This window comes from Balaenoptera borealis, assembly GCF_965194805.1.
Source record: "Balaenoptera borealis genome assembly, chromosome: 8".
In the NCBI taxonomy this organism is placed as follows: Eukaryota; Metazoa; Chordata; class Mammalia; order Artiodactyla; family Balaenopteridae; genus Balaenoptera; species Balaenoptera borealis.
This window is the reverse complement of record NC_138865.1, coordinates 328,679-344,115: the sequence shown is the minus strand read 5'-3', so window position 1 is coordinate 344,115 and position 15,437 is coordinate 328,679. Positions and strand designations below refer to the sequence as shown.

Sequence of the window (15,437 nt, the reverse complement as noted above, 5' to 3'; positions counted from 1 at the left end):
AAAATATTCTAAATCATACACACACACACACACACACTCACACATAGACACACATGCACACACTCACACACACACACATAGACACACATGCACAGAGACACACACAAACTCACAAACACACACTCACATACTGACACAAACACACACACTTGTTGACTTACACTATTGCGTATGTGCTTTTTAGGTGACTGAATACCCCTAAAAAGTTTTGCTCTGGTTTTAATGACTAGTATACACTTAAATCATTTACAGCAGGGGTCCCCAAGCCCCGGGCTGCGGACCAGTACTGGTCTGTGGCCTGTTAGGAACTGGGCCATACAGCAGGAGGTGGGCAGTGGGCGAGCAAGCAAAGCTTCATCTGTATTTACAGCCGCTCCCCATTGCTCACATTACCACCTGAACCATCCCCCCACCACGTAGCTCCCATTACCGCCTGAACCGTTACCCCCCGCCATCCGTGGAAAAATTGTCTTCCATGGAACTGGTCCCTGGTGCCAAAAAGGTTGGGGACCGCTGATTTACAGAATAAAAAAGTAAATCCAGGTAAACTGCCTTAAAGAGACGTGGTCTTTTGTTATGATGACAAATGTTATTTTAATTTTTCTTTGATTATTATGATAGCATGTCTAAGTGTTTATACATGAACATTTTAAAATATTCTGAATAACTCTGAATGTTTCTACTCCAGAAATAAATATTTTTACCTTAAAACATTCCTAGATTTTGCAGTAATATTCGTAGAACTGATTAAAGGTCCCCAAAAGATTCTGCTTTATATACTTTTCATTTATTATTCTTGATACTTACTTCCAAAGTATCGAAATCTTCCTAGTCACATGAAGACATCCTCTGAGATCATTTAATACACAGTAGAGATAATTTAGTTAATGATACCTGAGCTGGTTAAATGATTTATACAACTTCCCAAAAGCTTAGGAGAGTTTGGCTAATTCCATTCATTAATATGCTAGAAAATATTACAAAAGCTCTATCGGGGTAACTGACTATGGCGTTAGCTCATTAAGTAATTTCATGGAAAAAAATAAACATTAAAAACATTTTTTCAAATGTTTCACCTTATAAGGAATGTGTTTTTCCTGTTTATTCAATAAAAACAACAAATTCTTAAGTTTATTATAATTAGAGTAATATATGTATGTGTGTGTGTATGTGTGTACATATATATATAGAGAGAGAGAAGGAGAGAATAATGTATAATGGGGTGTTATTAATCCAGGTTGACTTAAAACTGCAATCAGGACTATAGTTGTATGGTTGTTGGAAAATATCTGAAAAATACAGTAATAGTGTTGTTAAAAAAATACCTTTCAAAAATAAATTAAGGTTAATTTCAAAAGTTTAATAAATGAGGTTGAGAATATAAAATTTCAGGCAAGTGAAATACTTGTAGTTTTCCAAGGGAAAAAAATTGTAACCTAAAAAAAGTTTGTAATTAGTTAAAATGCATATCTGTTTCTATGACTGATTTTCTGAAATCATGACAATTAAGCAATACAAAATGGATATGATTGTGGTTTGTATGATTTCATTCTAATTAGTTATAAAAGAATCAGTAGGAAAAATATTAATTTGGGATTTCTGTTACCTTAGGTGTTAATAACTTACTTTCATAAAATATATTTTAAGCCCCTACTCAGAAAAGTACCTCAATTTATTAGTTGCTATTTCAGTTAAAGTGCTGTTGTGTAAGATCCAGGAAAGAGAAAGTAAATTAACATTTATTCAGGCCCATGTCGTCTTTTGGGCACATAAAATCATTTCTCACTCATACAGCCCTGTGAGAATGTAACGATCTCGTCCACAGCTGAGGACGACACTCAGTGATCTTAAAGTCCTTCATGTTACAGAATGAGCGCAGGGACGGGGGATCTGAAACTTCTTTCTCCAGCAGCTGTACCTCATATTTTTTTTTAATTTTATTGAAGTCTAGTTGATTCACAATGTTGTGTTGATTTCCACTGTACAGCAAAGTGACTCAGTTATAGATATATATAGATATAGATGTGTATTCGTTTTCATTTTCTTTTCCATTATGGTTTATCTCGGGATATTGAATGTAGTTCCCTGTGCTCTACGGTAGGACCTTGCTGTTTATCCATCCTGTATATACTGATAGTAGTTTGCATCTCCAGCAGCTTTACCTTTACATTCAGACTTTGCGAAGCGCTCATACATAAAATGCTGAGAGACGCCCCTAGGCAGCTTGCCGGCAAATCCTGTTCAGGGCAGGAGCCCGACCAGCGATACACCCGATGGGACGACAGTGAGAACAGCCGCATCTTTCGAGGTCGTTTATGCCTTCCAGCCACAGGGGAGAGGTCAGAACGGGCGTCATCTGCATTAGTTTTACAAAGGATGTTTTTCTTTAATTTAATGAAAGATATTAAATACAGGCAATGCTGTCCTTTGGTATTATGAATATTTGAAATGTGCACAAAGTAAACCTAATAAAGTTATTTAAGTATATCCATTCTGTGAGAGGCTCCATGAAGGAAGGGGATTGGGCAGAGGCCTCCTGAGAAGGAGGCTGAGCTGGTCCGGGTGCCCTCCCTGCAGGGAGGTGGCATCCCCTGCAGGTGTGTGTGGCACCCACTGAGTCACACACACACCTGCAATGTCCACTTTCTTTGCAGTTTTGACGCCACATTGTATCTATATATTTGACAGCTAATAGAAGTATACTCCCTAGAAATAACTAGTTGTGAGTACAGAAAGAACACCTTTGTATATTACTGTTGTAAACATAGAGATATTTCCTTATTTATTTTTCCCAGTGACATTTTATTCAGTTCAAAATCATGCGGGAAAATAAAAATGCATTGTTACCATTGCATTGACAATTATCCATTCATAATATAGATAATGTGTGAATGGTTCCAATATAAGGCTTTGAGGTTTTAAATTCAGAATGCAAAACAATGAACAATGTTAATTTTTTTAAAAACAGCATTTTGAAATTAACTAGTAAAAGATTTTAATTCCTTTTTTTTTCTTATTTTTTAAAACTACTGTTGGGAATAATTACTTGTAAATTTAATGATTACATTAAAACCTATATTTTATAACTTAAGATTTTCATACAATTTTAAGCATATAAAATCAGAATTTTCCATAAAGTCAAATCACCATTAGATTGGGGGAAATAAATCTTGTGTATAAACTTGTGCCTAATTGTGTCCAAACCTTCATGCACTTTGCCACCTCACTGCCCTTTCATCTACATCAGTTGTTTGCAAGAGAGTTTAATGACAGGTGAAATCTCAGTCACGCCCTCCAAGTGTACCTGAGTCAAAGGCCAGGCAGAGCACAGGATAGATATTCACAATCCAGTACTGTATGTAGTGGAACAGCCCAATCTGTCATGACTTCGCTCGAAATCTGGCAGGTTCCCCTACACACACCTTGTGGCTGCCCCGGGTTTATTCAGGGAGAGTCAGACTCAGACGTGCCTGATTTCGGGCAATCCCACAGGAAGATAAGAGAAACATCACTTCTACTTACAATAACTGTCCCATAGCAGTGAGAAGAGTTGCTTTCAATGTAGTATTGAAACTTCAGCTAGAATCTTTCCTCTTGGTTTTAAATGTCATATTTGGAGGGCAGTAAATTTTAGGTCTACTCTATAAGCCCATATTATGCAACTTCATTCCTATTCTGTTAATAATATAAGACTCACAAATTATTAGAAAAAAACAAAGGGGTCAGTTGAGCCAGTATCAACGCGAAGTAGAACAATAAGGTAATCAGGTTTTTCAAGCAAATTACTTTTTCTTCACATTTTTGATTCCTCCAGGAAAAGCATTGTTGGCCTGACATATTAAACTGTAAAATACATACTAAGTTATTTGTCTCATGGTCTCTTTCCACTCTGCTGCTTACATGCAAATTTAATAACTGAATATTGTGAGCTTGGTATGGTAAAAAAATTCTTAAATTATTTGAATTATATCTTGCCTTTTCACTAAAAAAGTTGTAGTGGAGCAAGTACTAGTTTATTGTTTTGCTGTTTCAGTAGTTTGTGATGCAGTTTTTATATAGCAAGTATTAACAGCAAGTTTTTACAATAAGAGTCTAAAGTACATTGAACTGTTTTCAGATAAGAATATGTATATATATTAGAAAATATATAATTAAATATAATAATATAAGCCAAACTATATTATGTCTATTTAGAATTTTATACTTCTCTGAAACTAATCTCCTTCTGAGTGGTTTTAAAGAGTTTGAAAAATAGGCATATACTTATTTCCAAATTGGTTTAATGTTCTAAGTTTATTTTTTAAAAGATGGCTTCTCAGAAACTATTGTATATTACATCCTGTTTCCAAATTGGGTATATACTGCAAACACCTGGGTGAAACTGAAAAGACTGAAGCCTGTCAGTGTTATTCAGTATCAAAATTTATAACAGTGTCTCTGAATAATTTGGAAGCATTCACGTTTTCCTAGATTATGTTTCAATCTGAAGCTGTTTCTCTTGATCGTAGGAACTGTTTTAAATGAGGGAAAACATAATCAGTTAGTTTGGGAAGCAACCTGTGAGTGGTATTTACATTAATGAGTTGATTGACCTTTTAAAAGTCAATGAAAAGAACCATTTTCCATCCTATGAGTATTTTATACCATTCTCCTTTCTTTCATCCAATTCTGTCATTCTGCTGAAATTAAGATAATCTACCAATAAGCAGAAAAGCCTCTCTATAGAGAAGTAGACGTAAATGTAGATGTAGGTGATGTAGATATAGGTGCAGATGTAGATGTAGATGATATAGATGTAGATGCAGATGTAGATGTAGACATAGATGATGTAGATGTAGACGTAGTTGATGTAGATGTAGGTGCAGTTGATGTAGCTGTAGGTGCAGATATAGATGATGAAGATGTAGATGATGTAGATGTAGATGATGTAGATATAGGTATAGATGTAGATGATGTAGATGTAGGTGCAGATGTAGATGTAGATGATATAGATGTAGATGTAGGTGTAGATGTAGACGTAGATGATGTAGATATAGGTGCAGATGTAGATGATGTAGATGTAGATGATGTAGATGATGTAGATGTAGGTATAGATGTAGATGATATAGATGTAGGTGTAGATGTAGATGATATAGATGTAGATGTAGATGATGTAGATGTAGGTGCAGATGTAGATGATGTAGATGGAGATGTAGGTGCAGATGTAGATGATGTAGATGTAGGTGTAGATGTAGATGATGTAGATGTAGGTGTAGGTGCAGATGTAGATGATGTAGGTGCAGATGTAGATGATGTAGGTGTAAATGTAGATGATGTAGATGTAGGTGCAGATGTAGATGATGTAGGTGTAGGTGCAGATGTAGATGATGTAGATGTAGGTGCAGATGTAGATGTAGATGATGTAGATGTAGATGTAGATGACATACATGTAGATGTACATGATGGTGCAGATGTACTGTAGGTATAGAGGTAGGTGTAGGCATAGAGGTAGGTGTAGATGGATGTGTGTGTATATACATGTATATGTATACATATATGTATCTACTTGTATGTGTCTCCATAAGTAAAACAGTTGATATGTAACAGGTCTTCTAAAGCCTTGTAAATCTAACTAAGGTTTGGTAACGTAGAAATCGCCCCCTCTTTGTTTACCTATAACCATTGAGGTGACATTAATGCCGTTGCAGACCCACCTTGCCAGACGGAGCTCGGCAGTATTCAGAAGCGGCTCGGGGTGAAGAAGCTCCTCGGTGAGTAGTGGATCACTCCCTGACACCTTTACTTTTTACATAAATAACCCTGGGGAAACAGCAACACAAAATCGATATTAATCCCACAAACGTGGACCTCACTAAATTTCAGCAACAAAATTCATGACGTTTTTGAAAGTCATTAGCCTTACTTTTATTATCTTACCTATTGAAAGATATGATGTCTGTTTTATTGCCCTAATATAATGCTCATTTTGAAAGTTATTAAGTAAAAAAGAAATTTAAACAATGCTAAAGGTAAAGCAGCAGAAACTTCAGTTCTAATTATGTGGTTGACAGTTCACGAATTGATGGCATGTATGTATGTAGAGAGAGAGGGGAAGAGAGAGGGAGGGAGAGAGAGAGACGGTTAAAAGCGTGGTCTGAGTTCCTCAGGAAAATTTGAACAGATTTTTTAGTTTCTCATCAGCACTTTTTATAAACTTACTTTTACTAAGTAAATGTATGTATTAGATGATAAATAGATACATAGATACATAGATAATTCCAAATTTCACCCAAAGCCTTGAAATATTAGAATGCTTGGCTATTAACTGATTGTTAAACTATTACATATGATTATTTTCTTTATTTTTGTCAACATACAATTTTTCAATAAACTCTTTTTGGGATAATTTTAGATTTAGAAGTTTTACAAATACAGTAGAGTTTCCATATATCTTTCACCCAGCTTCATCTAAAGTTACCATCTTACCATGTATAGATTAACTATCGTATATTTATCAAATCTAAGAAATTAACATTGCTATAATCCTATTAATTAAGCCTCACACTTTATTTGGATTTCACCAGTTTGTCCACACATGTCCTTTTTTCCATTTTAGCATACAGTGTAGAACACCACATATGCAACATTTGTTGTTGTTTTTCATGTATGTTAATGCTCTTGTGTATTTAGTGGCACATAATATTATGGTTTTAGATCTGATTTATCTGTATTATGATATGCTATGTTTGTAATTACAATATTGTATGTTTATATGAGAAGATTTTTTATATTACTTGAAAATTCACAGTTCAAAATAAATAGGCTAAATTTTTTAATACAGCATTTCAGATGTGAAGCCACATCATTAGATAAAAGCTACAATGTATCACATTTCTTTTAACTCTGTTACAAGATGCACCTTTCCAGCTCACAGGTGGAAACGTTACCTTGGTACCTGGGTTTGTTTTTTTTCTACAAATCGAAGTTCAGCCATGTGCAGTGGGAAAAGCCATTGACATTCAACTGGAAAATATCTTCGACTTGGTCAAGGTCTATTAGTGACAAAAAGCTATTAACATCCAGGCTTTGATTATTTGATGTTACAAAAAATGAAAACATATTTAGAGCCCAATTGAGAGAGGAGTCACCTTTATTCATCTTACATAATAAAAATGAAAGTCATTACTCGAGAGCACTGACCCTTCAATATTCCTTCTGAAATGGGCAGGAAAGCGTCCTTCTCTGACAGTCTGTCCACTGTTACGCGGTAGCAGGTGTGCTGCACCCAGGCTGCAAGCTGTCTTGGTGTCTGCAGTTCTCGGCTAATTCCTAACAATGCTCTTCTGTTTCCAGAGTGTACTGGCAGAGACAACAAATTAAATGGCCACACTGACTGTCCATCTTAACATTTTTATGTCAAGTATGTCAAATTATGGTATTTTTTAAGAGGTAGAGATAATAATGTTGAAAATCTTCCTTATCTTTCCTGCTATAAATCCACAGAAGGTGTTCTCGAGTTTCCCATATTGGTGATATCCGGTCCACCTCACTGAAAGACCAGAAGTTCAAATCTTTCAAATGAATTATAATTTTTAAACTAAATTGATTATTTATATATCAGAATTTTGAAACTTTTTGAAAGGGTTAAATAATGATCCCATATTGTTGCAAGACTAAATGGAACAGTTTCATGTTTTATCTGTTTATTAGTCATTGTTTTTGCTTTTTTCTTTCATCAAGTAACTATACTGTGTCTGGTCACTGAGCAGACAATTGGTCAGGAAAGACAAGAAAATTATCTAATCTCCTAAAGCTTACACTGTAGTGTGGGAGTGTTTATTGAAGAATGTGAATTCACTTCTCAGTTATTATTGCACACTTATCACTAGCAGTGTGCCAGGTACATGTTAGATATTGTATTATGAAAGTAAGTGTCTAGCTTCCCACTAGACTGAGTGTGAGTTGTTTGTATAACAATCAAAATCAGGAGAACCGAAAGTTCCCAATACAGAGGGTACCACAGAGTAGTGGTGAACGCATGCAGTGGGAGACACACACGATGGAAGAAATATATCAGAAAACCCTCCATCCTAACAGAAGGGGGTCACATTTCAGTGAAGTTTTACATTGCAAGAGGGAGGGAAGGAGAGGGATTCCAGGTGAGGAGAAGATGCACAGAGAGATGAAGCAGGACTGGATTTGTGGAAAACAGCTTGATGTGGAAAGAGCTGAGGATACATGAATGAAAATTTGGGGAAATGAAAGCCAGAAATTGGCAGTGATGAGACGGTGAAGGGTCTCGTACGCCCTGCTGAGTGGTCTGGGTGACTCATCAGCTCTAATTCTGTATATTGTACATCTGGAAACAGCCCCCTTTGCTGAGTGATTAAAAAGACAAGACGCTAAGTTTGCTCAGCAGAAGAAATGCAAGGAGTTCGTTATGACAGCGCCTGCTTTGTTCTACCTGCGCCGTAGCCCGTAGCCTGGAGCCGGAGCTCACGTGTGTGTGTCTTGAGTGAGTCGCTGCCTGGCTGGTGACTCGTTCCTCCCGCGTGTGCGTGTCTCACAGGACAGTACGTCCCCCAGTGTGACGCAGATGGTTACTACAGGCCGACGCAGTGCCACGGCAGCGCTGGGCAGTGCTGGTGCGTGGACCGATACGGAAGGGAAGTCGCGGGGTCCAGGCGGCGCGGTGCTGCAGACTGTGGTAAGGAGGCGGGCCGCGCGGGCCACGATTTCTCCCCCGCGGGATAAGTGCTGGAGAGTCGCATTCTCTGCCCGACTCGATGCAAACCCTACGGAGTGTACTGGGCGGGGGGCAGGAAGGCTCACTCCTAGCATGTTAGAAAAAGTTGCATAACTAACAAGTAGAACTGCATAACTTAGATATTTTAAGGAAGAATAATGAAAGGTGGGCCGCTTTTACTCCTTCAAGTACGGGAAGGATGTCGCATGCCTTCTGTGTTCCTCTCGGGTAAGGCAGACTGTGTCATCCATTCTGGGCCCTGTCACCCGGCCCTGGTGGGTGCCGTGTCACCACACAGCACCCTCCCGTCTGTGTGCCTTTGGAGAAGGTCACTCAGGGAGAACATGGGAGCACCAATGAAAGAAAAAGTAACCTTTTTAAAGTAAAGGTCCATAAATTGCAGCTGTGTGAGCATGTTTCCTTATGTTTGGGTGAGAAAATATAGTTTTAATTGTTTGAAGGGTAATTATAATTAATATTCTAGTTCTTTTTCTGAGCATGCATTTTATATATAAACCTAAACAAATAATATTACAGTTAAGTTGAGCATAACATACACACATTGTAAAGTTTTAAGTGTGATGTCTTTTGTGTTTCATGAAATATTTTTTCAGAATGCAGGTTTCAAGTGAGTATTTCTGTTTGTACTGTGGAGAGCTTTCACTACAAAAGCCACTTAGCTGTACACACACAGACACACACACACACACACACAGACGGAATTAATGGATTATGTTTCAACTAATACAAATGACCAAAATGTAAACAAAGTACTTGGTCAGTCTTGTATTTCAGAAACTGTTTACTTTTCTCCTTTATGCAATTTTTAAACTGATACACTGTAACATCATTTGTTTAGAAATAGATAAATGGTAAACGGTATAAAAGCAATGGCGTTTAATGCTTAAATGCCTGTTCTGCATTTATTTATTCCATGACACTTTTAATAGCTTGGTTTTGGCTTTCTGGCCAGCGTTTTCAGATTCCGTAGGATGGAGTGCAGTACTCAATAGCTACATAACATACTTGTTACATGTGAAGAACACAGCTTTGTAACACATAGTTTAAACGAGTTGCACTATTAGTTATTTCAGTTATCCGTGATGGATAAAGAATTTCAGGTGTTTATTTTATAAATAATAATTATATGGAGCTGAATTCAATAGGTGACAGGGAAATTGTTTTGGGAATGTGACTTGTGAGTTTTCTCGGCATGTTGAAATTATTAAGAAAATACAAGAAGTAGAAGAGTACAAATAACATTTTCTTCACAAAAGATATGAACTTCAGTGTGTTGTATGGTGAAATCAATCAGTTCATAAGCACTGGATGACATTAATAGGATTTGCTATAATTAGCTACCAAAGAATTATTAGACCAAAACATTAGAAAGGATAGAAAGTAAACACACTGATACTAGGGGAGTTGGGAAATGATTACATTCTGAGATATGTGTGCATTATTGCCTCCATAGTCATTATAAATTTCTAAACATTTTTTAAAGTACCTACTGGCTGTGTTAGTTTTCTGTTGCTATTGCAACAAAATCCCTCAGAGTTCGTGGCTTAACCCACACAGATGTGTGATCTTGCACTTCTGAACATGAGAAGTCCAGCGTGGGCTTCCCCAAGCTAAGGGCAGGGTGTCTTCAGGGCTGGTTCCTTCTGAGGCTCCCTCCTGAGGATAGTGTTTCCTGGCCTTGTCCCAAGACCACTCACGTTCCTTGGCCCAGGGACCATTACCCAGCTTCTGACTCTTCTTCTGTAATCACACTGCCCTCTGACTTCATCTGGAAACAGTTCTTTGATTTTAAGGATGCAGGTGATCACCTGGGCCCACCCAAGTTACCCACAGTAACCTGTCAGCTCCAGGCCCGTGATTTCATCACATCTCCTGAGCCCCTTTACCATGTAAGGTCACATAGTCACAGGTTTCAGCCATGAGCGAGTGAACATCCTTGAGGGACAACTATTTTGCCTACACACTAAGAGAAGTTCTGAATTCTTTGTAAAGTTCAAAGTTTGACATGGACTTTATAAAAACTGGGCTGAGCTCAGTATTACTGAACTGGAAATCTTACATATCAGACCTCAGCAACAATTCCACTTTTTAGCACTGTATATTTTAACAAATGATAAAGAATGGATTTTACCTTATTTTTGTTAAGAAAGCTAAAGAGCAAATTAAAATGTTATTTTATCTATCTTTTTTAACTTTTTATTTTTTCTTGGAGTATAGGTGATTAACAATGTTGTGTTAGTTTCAGGTATACAGCAAAGTGACTCAGTTTATTAATTTCCTCAATTTTCATCAGAATTTTCTGACCCTCAGAAATTATCCCACCACTCAGTCACATAACATTAATGTTTACTTTTTTCCTAAGCTATTGATTTTGAGATCTCTGGAGATTTTGCAAGTGGAGATTTCCGTGAATGGGCTGCTGATGACGATGAAGATGACATTATGAACGATGAAGATGAAATTGAAGATGATGATGAGGATGAAGGGGATGATGATGATGGTGGTGACCAGGATGGATACATCTGATGGATGAGAGCTGAGAGCAACAAATTCTACGTTTCTTCTACTTACCAAGTGATCCCCTACTGAGGAGTACCTTCTTGCCCCAAAACAAAATGATTCTAAAACTCACTTATATTTTGTATAATTATTTCAAATATTGCAACTAAAGTCGTAGAACTTCATGTTTAGAGAAGTATCATTTACTCTGAGTTTTTATATGAAAAAGAGAACACATATGGAGTCCAGCCAGACAAGAGAAAGTTATGCAGAGCTACTGATCTATGTGAGTCTGCCACAAACAAAACAACCAGTGCTTGAGGTCATATGTGATATTTTTCTGGGAGGAATTCTAAGTTGAATCTACAATAACATACTAGTGACCTGGATTCTAAGGATTTTATAAAAATATGCATGACCTTAATTGCAGTTTCCAAGTAGACTCTTCCCAGAGCTGGAGTGATTTAGAGGTGAGTGAGGGAATAGCACAAAGTGAGAAGAACAAAGTCACCATCCTGGAGACCTCCACCATGTTTGTATGTTTTTAGTTATGAAGTTTTAGTGATGTTTTTAGTTATGAAGTTATTCTGGATGTGACCAGATATCTTACAAAATGGCCAGTAGGGAAAAACCGTGGATTTTGAAAGTTAACATAGTTGTCCTTTCTAATTTTTATTTTAATTTAGACAGCAGTCTCATGTTGATTTGTTTGATAATCTTAACCAGCATGATTTCTTTATCTTTCTAGGTTTCTTTATATTTCTGACCAGCAACTTAGGGTGCAGAACTTAAAGTGGAAAGACAAAGGGAAAGATTCTTTTAAACCGTATTTTTACAAAAAGTTTGTCATTTGCCCCAATATCAAACTTAAAAATCTTCATTCTTATTTTATTTCCTGTGTTAGATAAATATTTGCATTTAATCTAAGAATTATGCCATTTTTGTTACTAGTGTCAAAACTTAGAGAACATACTGTATGGTGCCTTGCAAAATAGACGTAGAGAGGTTTCAGCATGCATCCCCACATAGGACATTAGGCCATAGATAGGCACACCTAATCACAAGTTAATACCCGTCCTGGTACTGCTGCTGGAATGAAGAAAATAGAATACTTTCTTTCTTTTTTCTACTGTTACATAGTTACCATGTGGACTTGTTTATGATTATTGTGTGGAGTAGCATTTAAGATTTAACTGCAACAAAAATTACTTTAATTGTTGTATTTAAGTTAGCATGTTAATTAATCAGGTAGCCCTTCTGGTACACCATCTCTTTTAAGGATATCAGTCCTGTGGTTTTGTGCCCATAATACAAGTGGAAAAAACCTGTTGGGTGTTACACACTGGTGTCACCATTTAAACAGTGGGTCAGCTGGTTTCCCAGTCTACAATCCACTGAAATAAAGTTGTTGGATTCTTTCTATTTGATTTATATACACTAAGAAAAAACCTTTAATGTTAACTTTATGTAATATTTAAGGTAAAATGCATTTTCTTTTTTACTGTTTATGTATAGTTTACAAAATAAAGAATCTTGCAACCAAATTAAACTGTTCCTTAATGATTTTCTGGGGTATAGATAGTAGCATGCAGAATTCTTCATCTGTTTCTTGATTTTTAAAAAGCATACATCACAGACTAGCTAGAAAAGGTTTTTTTTTAATTTTGAGTTTCAAAGTCAGAGCTCTTGACATCTTGCATGTTCTTTTATTCGATACGTTTAAAAATATTTTTCTTTGTCAGATTGTTTTAATTGTTTTCATTTGTCATAGCATTGCAAAGTAGATCATTTCATTTGTTGACAGTGGTATTTTTAAGCCCATTTTTGTGGTATTATACGTAACATATTTAGCTAAATTTCTATAGCAGCTGCAATTTTTGAAGAGTGACAGAATAACCTTATCTGTATAACAAATGTATAGAAATCACAAAATGTAACTTGTGGATTGGTTGGAAAAAGACAAAAAAAAATCAAATGCTATATAGAGGTTTAGCAAATGAATTTAAAGTACCAAATATGGTGGTCTTTTAGTGAAGCTGGTTTTTTTTTTATTTTTATTTTATATTGGATTATATTTGATTTACAACGTTGTGTTAGTTTCAGGTGTACAGCAAAGTGATTCAGTTATACATATATCTATTCTTTTTCAAATTCTTTTCCTAGTTTATTACAGAATATTGAGTGGAGTTCCCTGTATTATACAGTAGGTCCTTGTTGATTATCTATTTTATATATAGTAGAGTGTATATGTTAATCCCAAACTCCTAATTTATCCCTCCCCCCTACCTTTCCCCTTTGGTAACCATAAGTTTGTTTTCTAAGTCTGTAAGTCTTTTTGTTTTGTAAATAAGTCCATTTCTATCATTTTTTTAGATTCCACATATAAGTGATATCATATGATATTTGTCTGACTTCACTTAGTATGATCATCTCTAGGTCCATCCATGTTGCTGCAAATGGCATTATTTCATTCTTTTTTTATGGCTGAGTAATATTCCATTGTAAATATGTACCACATCTTCTTTATCCATTCCTCCACTGATGGACACTTAGGCTGCTTCCATGACCTAGCTATTGTAAATAGTGCTGCAATGAACACTGGGGTGCATGTATCTTTTTGAATTATAGTCTTGTCTGCATATATGCCCGAGTGGGATTGCTGGGTCATATGGTAGCTCTATTTTTAGATTTTAAGGAACCTCCAGACTGTTCTCCATAGTGGCTACACCAATTTACATTCCCACCAACAGTATAGGAGAGTTTCCTTTTACCCATACCCTCTCCAGCATTTATTGTTTGTAGACTTTTTGATGATTGCCATTCTGACTGGTGTGAGATGATACCTCATTGTAGTTTCGATTTGCATTTCTCTAATAATTAGTGATGTTGAGCATCTTATCATGTGCCTATTGGCCATCTGTATGTCTTCTTTGGAGAAATGTCTATTTAGATCTTCTGCCCATTTTTGGATTGAGTTGTTTGTTTTTATGATATTGAGCTGCCTGAGCTTTTTGTATATTTTGGAGGTTAATCCGTTGTCGGTTGCCTTGTTTGCAAATATTTTCTCCCATTCTATGGGTTGTCTTTTCGTTTAGTTTATGGTTTCCTTTGCTGTGAAAAAGCTTTTAAGGTTAATTTTAGGCCCCATTGTTTATTTTTGTTTTTATTTTCATTACTCTAGGAGGTGGATCCAAAAAGATATTGCTGCGATTTACATCAAAGAGTGTTCTGCCTATGTTTTCCTCAGAGAGTTTTATAGTATCCAGTCTTACGTTTAGGTCTTTAATCCATTTTGGGTTTATTTTTGTGTGTGGTGTTAGAGAATGTTCTAGTTTCGTTCTTTTACTTTTAGCTGTCCAGTCTTCCCAGAGAATGGGAAGAGACTGCCTGATTCCTCCAGCTCCGTTTTTCTTTCTCAAGATTGCTTTGGCTATTTGGGGTCTTCTGTGTTTCCATACAAATTTAAAATTTTTTTGTTCTATTTCTGTGAAAAACATCATTGGTAATTTGATAGGGATTGCACTGAATCTGTAGATTGTCTTGGGTAGTATAGTCATTTTAACAATATTGATTATTCCAATCCAAGAACATGGTATATGTTTCCATCTGTTTGTGTCATCTTCGATTTCTTTCATCAGGGTCTTAACAGTTTTCGGAGTGCAGGTCTTTTGCCTCCTTAGGTAGGTTTATTTCTAGGTATTTTATTCTGTTTGATGTGACAGTAAATCGGATTGTTTCCTTAATTTCTCTTTCTGATCTTTCGTTGTTAGTATGTAGAAATGCAAGAGATTTCTGTGTATTAATTTTATATCCTGCAACTTTACCAAATTCATTGCTGAGCTCTAGTAGTACTTGTTTTCGCTCTCTCGGACTGCAGCATGAGTCCCAGTAAAGCTTTGCCTGAATTCGTGGTCTGGCCTCTTATCAGTTTCTGTGGATTAAAGCATCCAAGAACCCGGCTTGGTAATTGAAGAGGAGGCAGGCAGGCTTGGGATGGAGGGAAAGCGTGGAGAAGGGGAACAGTTGATGAGCAGAGCGTGAGCTGGTGAGAACAGGAGAAGGATCGAGGCCAGACTGGGAGGTTCCAACATGCCGTGTCGAGCAGTTTGGAGTTATTGCAGAATCTCTGGGGAAATCATCAAAAAACGTTTATTAAAAGAAGTTACGAGACCAATTGAGGGTGGTGAAACTA

The 15,437-nt window shown here is 36.5% G+C and overlaps 1 protein-coding gene across 3 annotated transcripts in view; it reads left to right on the top strand.

Moving 5' to 3' along the window:
- Positions 1–14,825, top strand: part of SPOCK3 (SPARC (osteonectin), cwcv and kazal like domains proteoglycan 3) — a 442,183-nt gene extending 427,358 nt beyond the window's left edge. For 2 of the 3 annotated variants that reach the window (XM_082402143.1, XM_082402144.1), the window contains 3 exons: positions 5,688–5,750; positions 8,549–8,686; positions 11,109–14,825. In XM_082402143.1, coding sequence (XP_082258269.1) covers positions 5,688–5,750; positions 8,549–8,686; positions 11,109–11,272 — 365 coding nt within the window. In that variant the 3' untranslated portion in view covers positions 11,273–14,825. The other variant, XM_082402145.1, reaches the window with a different exon arrangement.
- Positions 14,826–15,437: the final 612 nt, after the last annotated feature.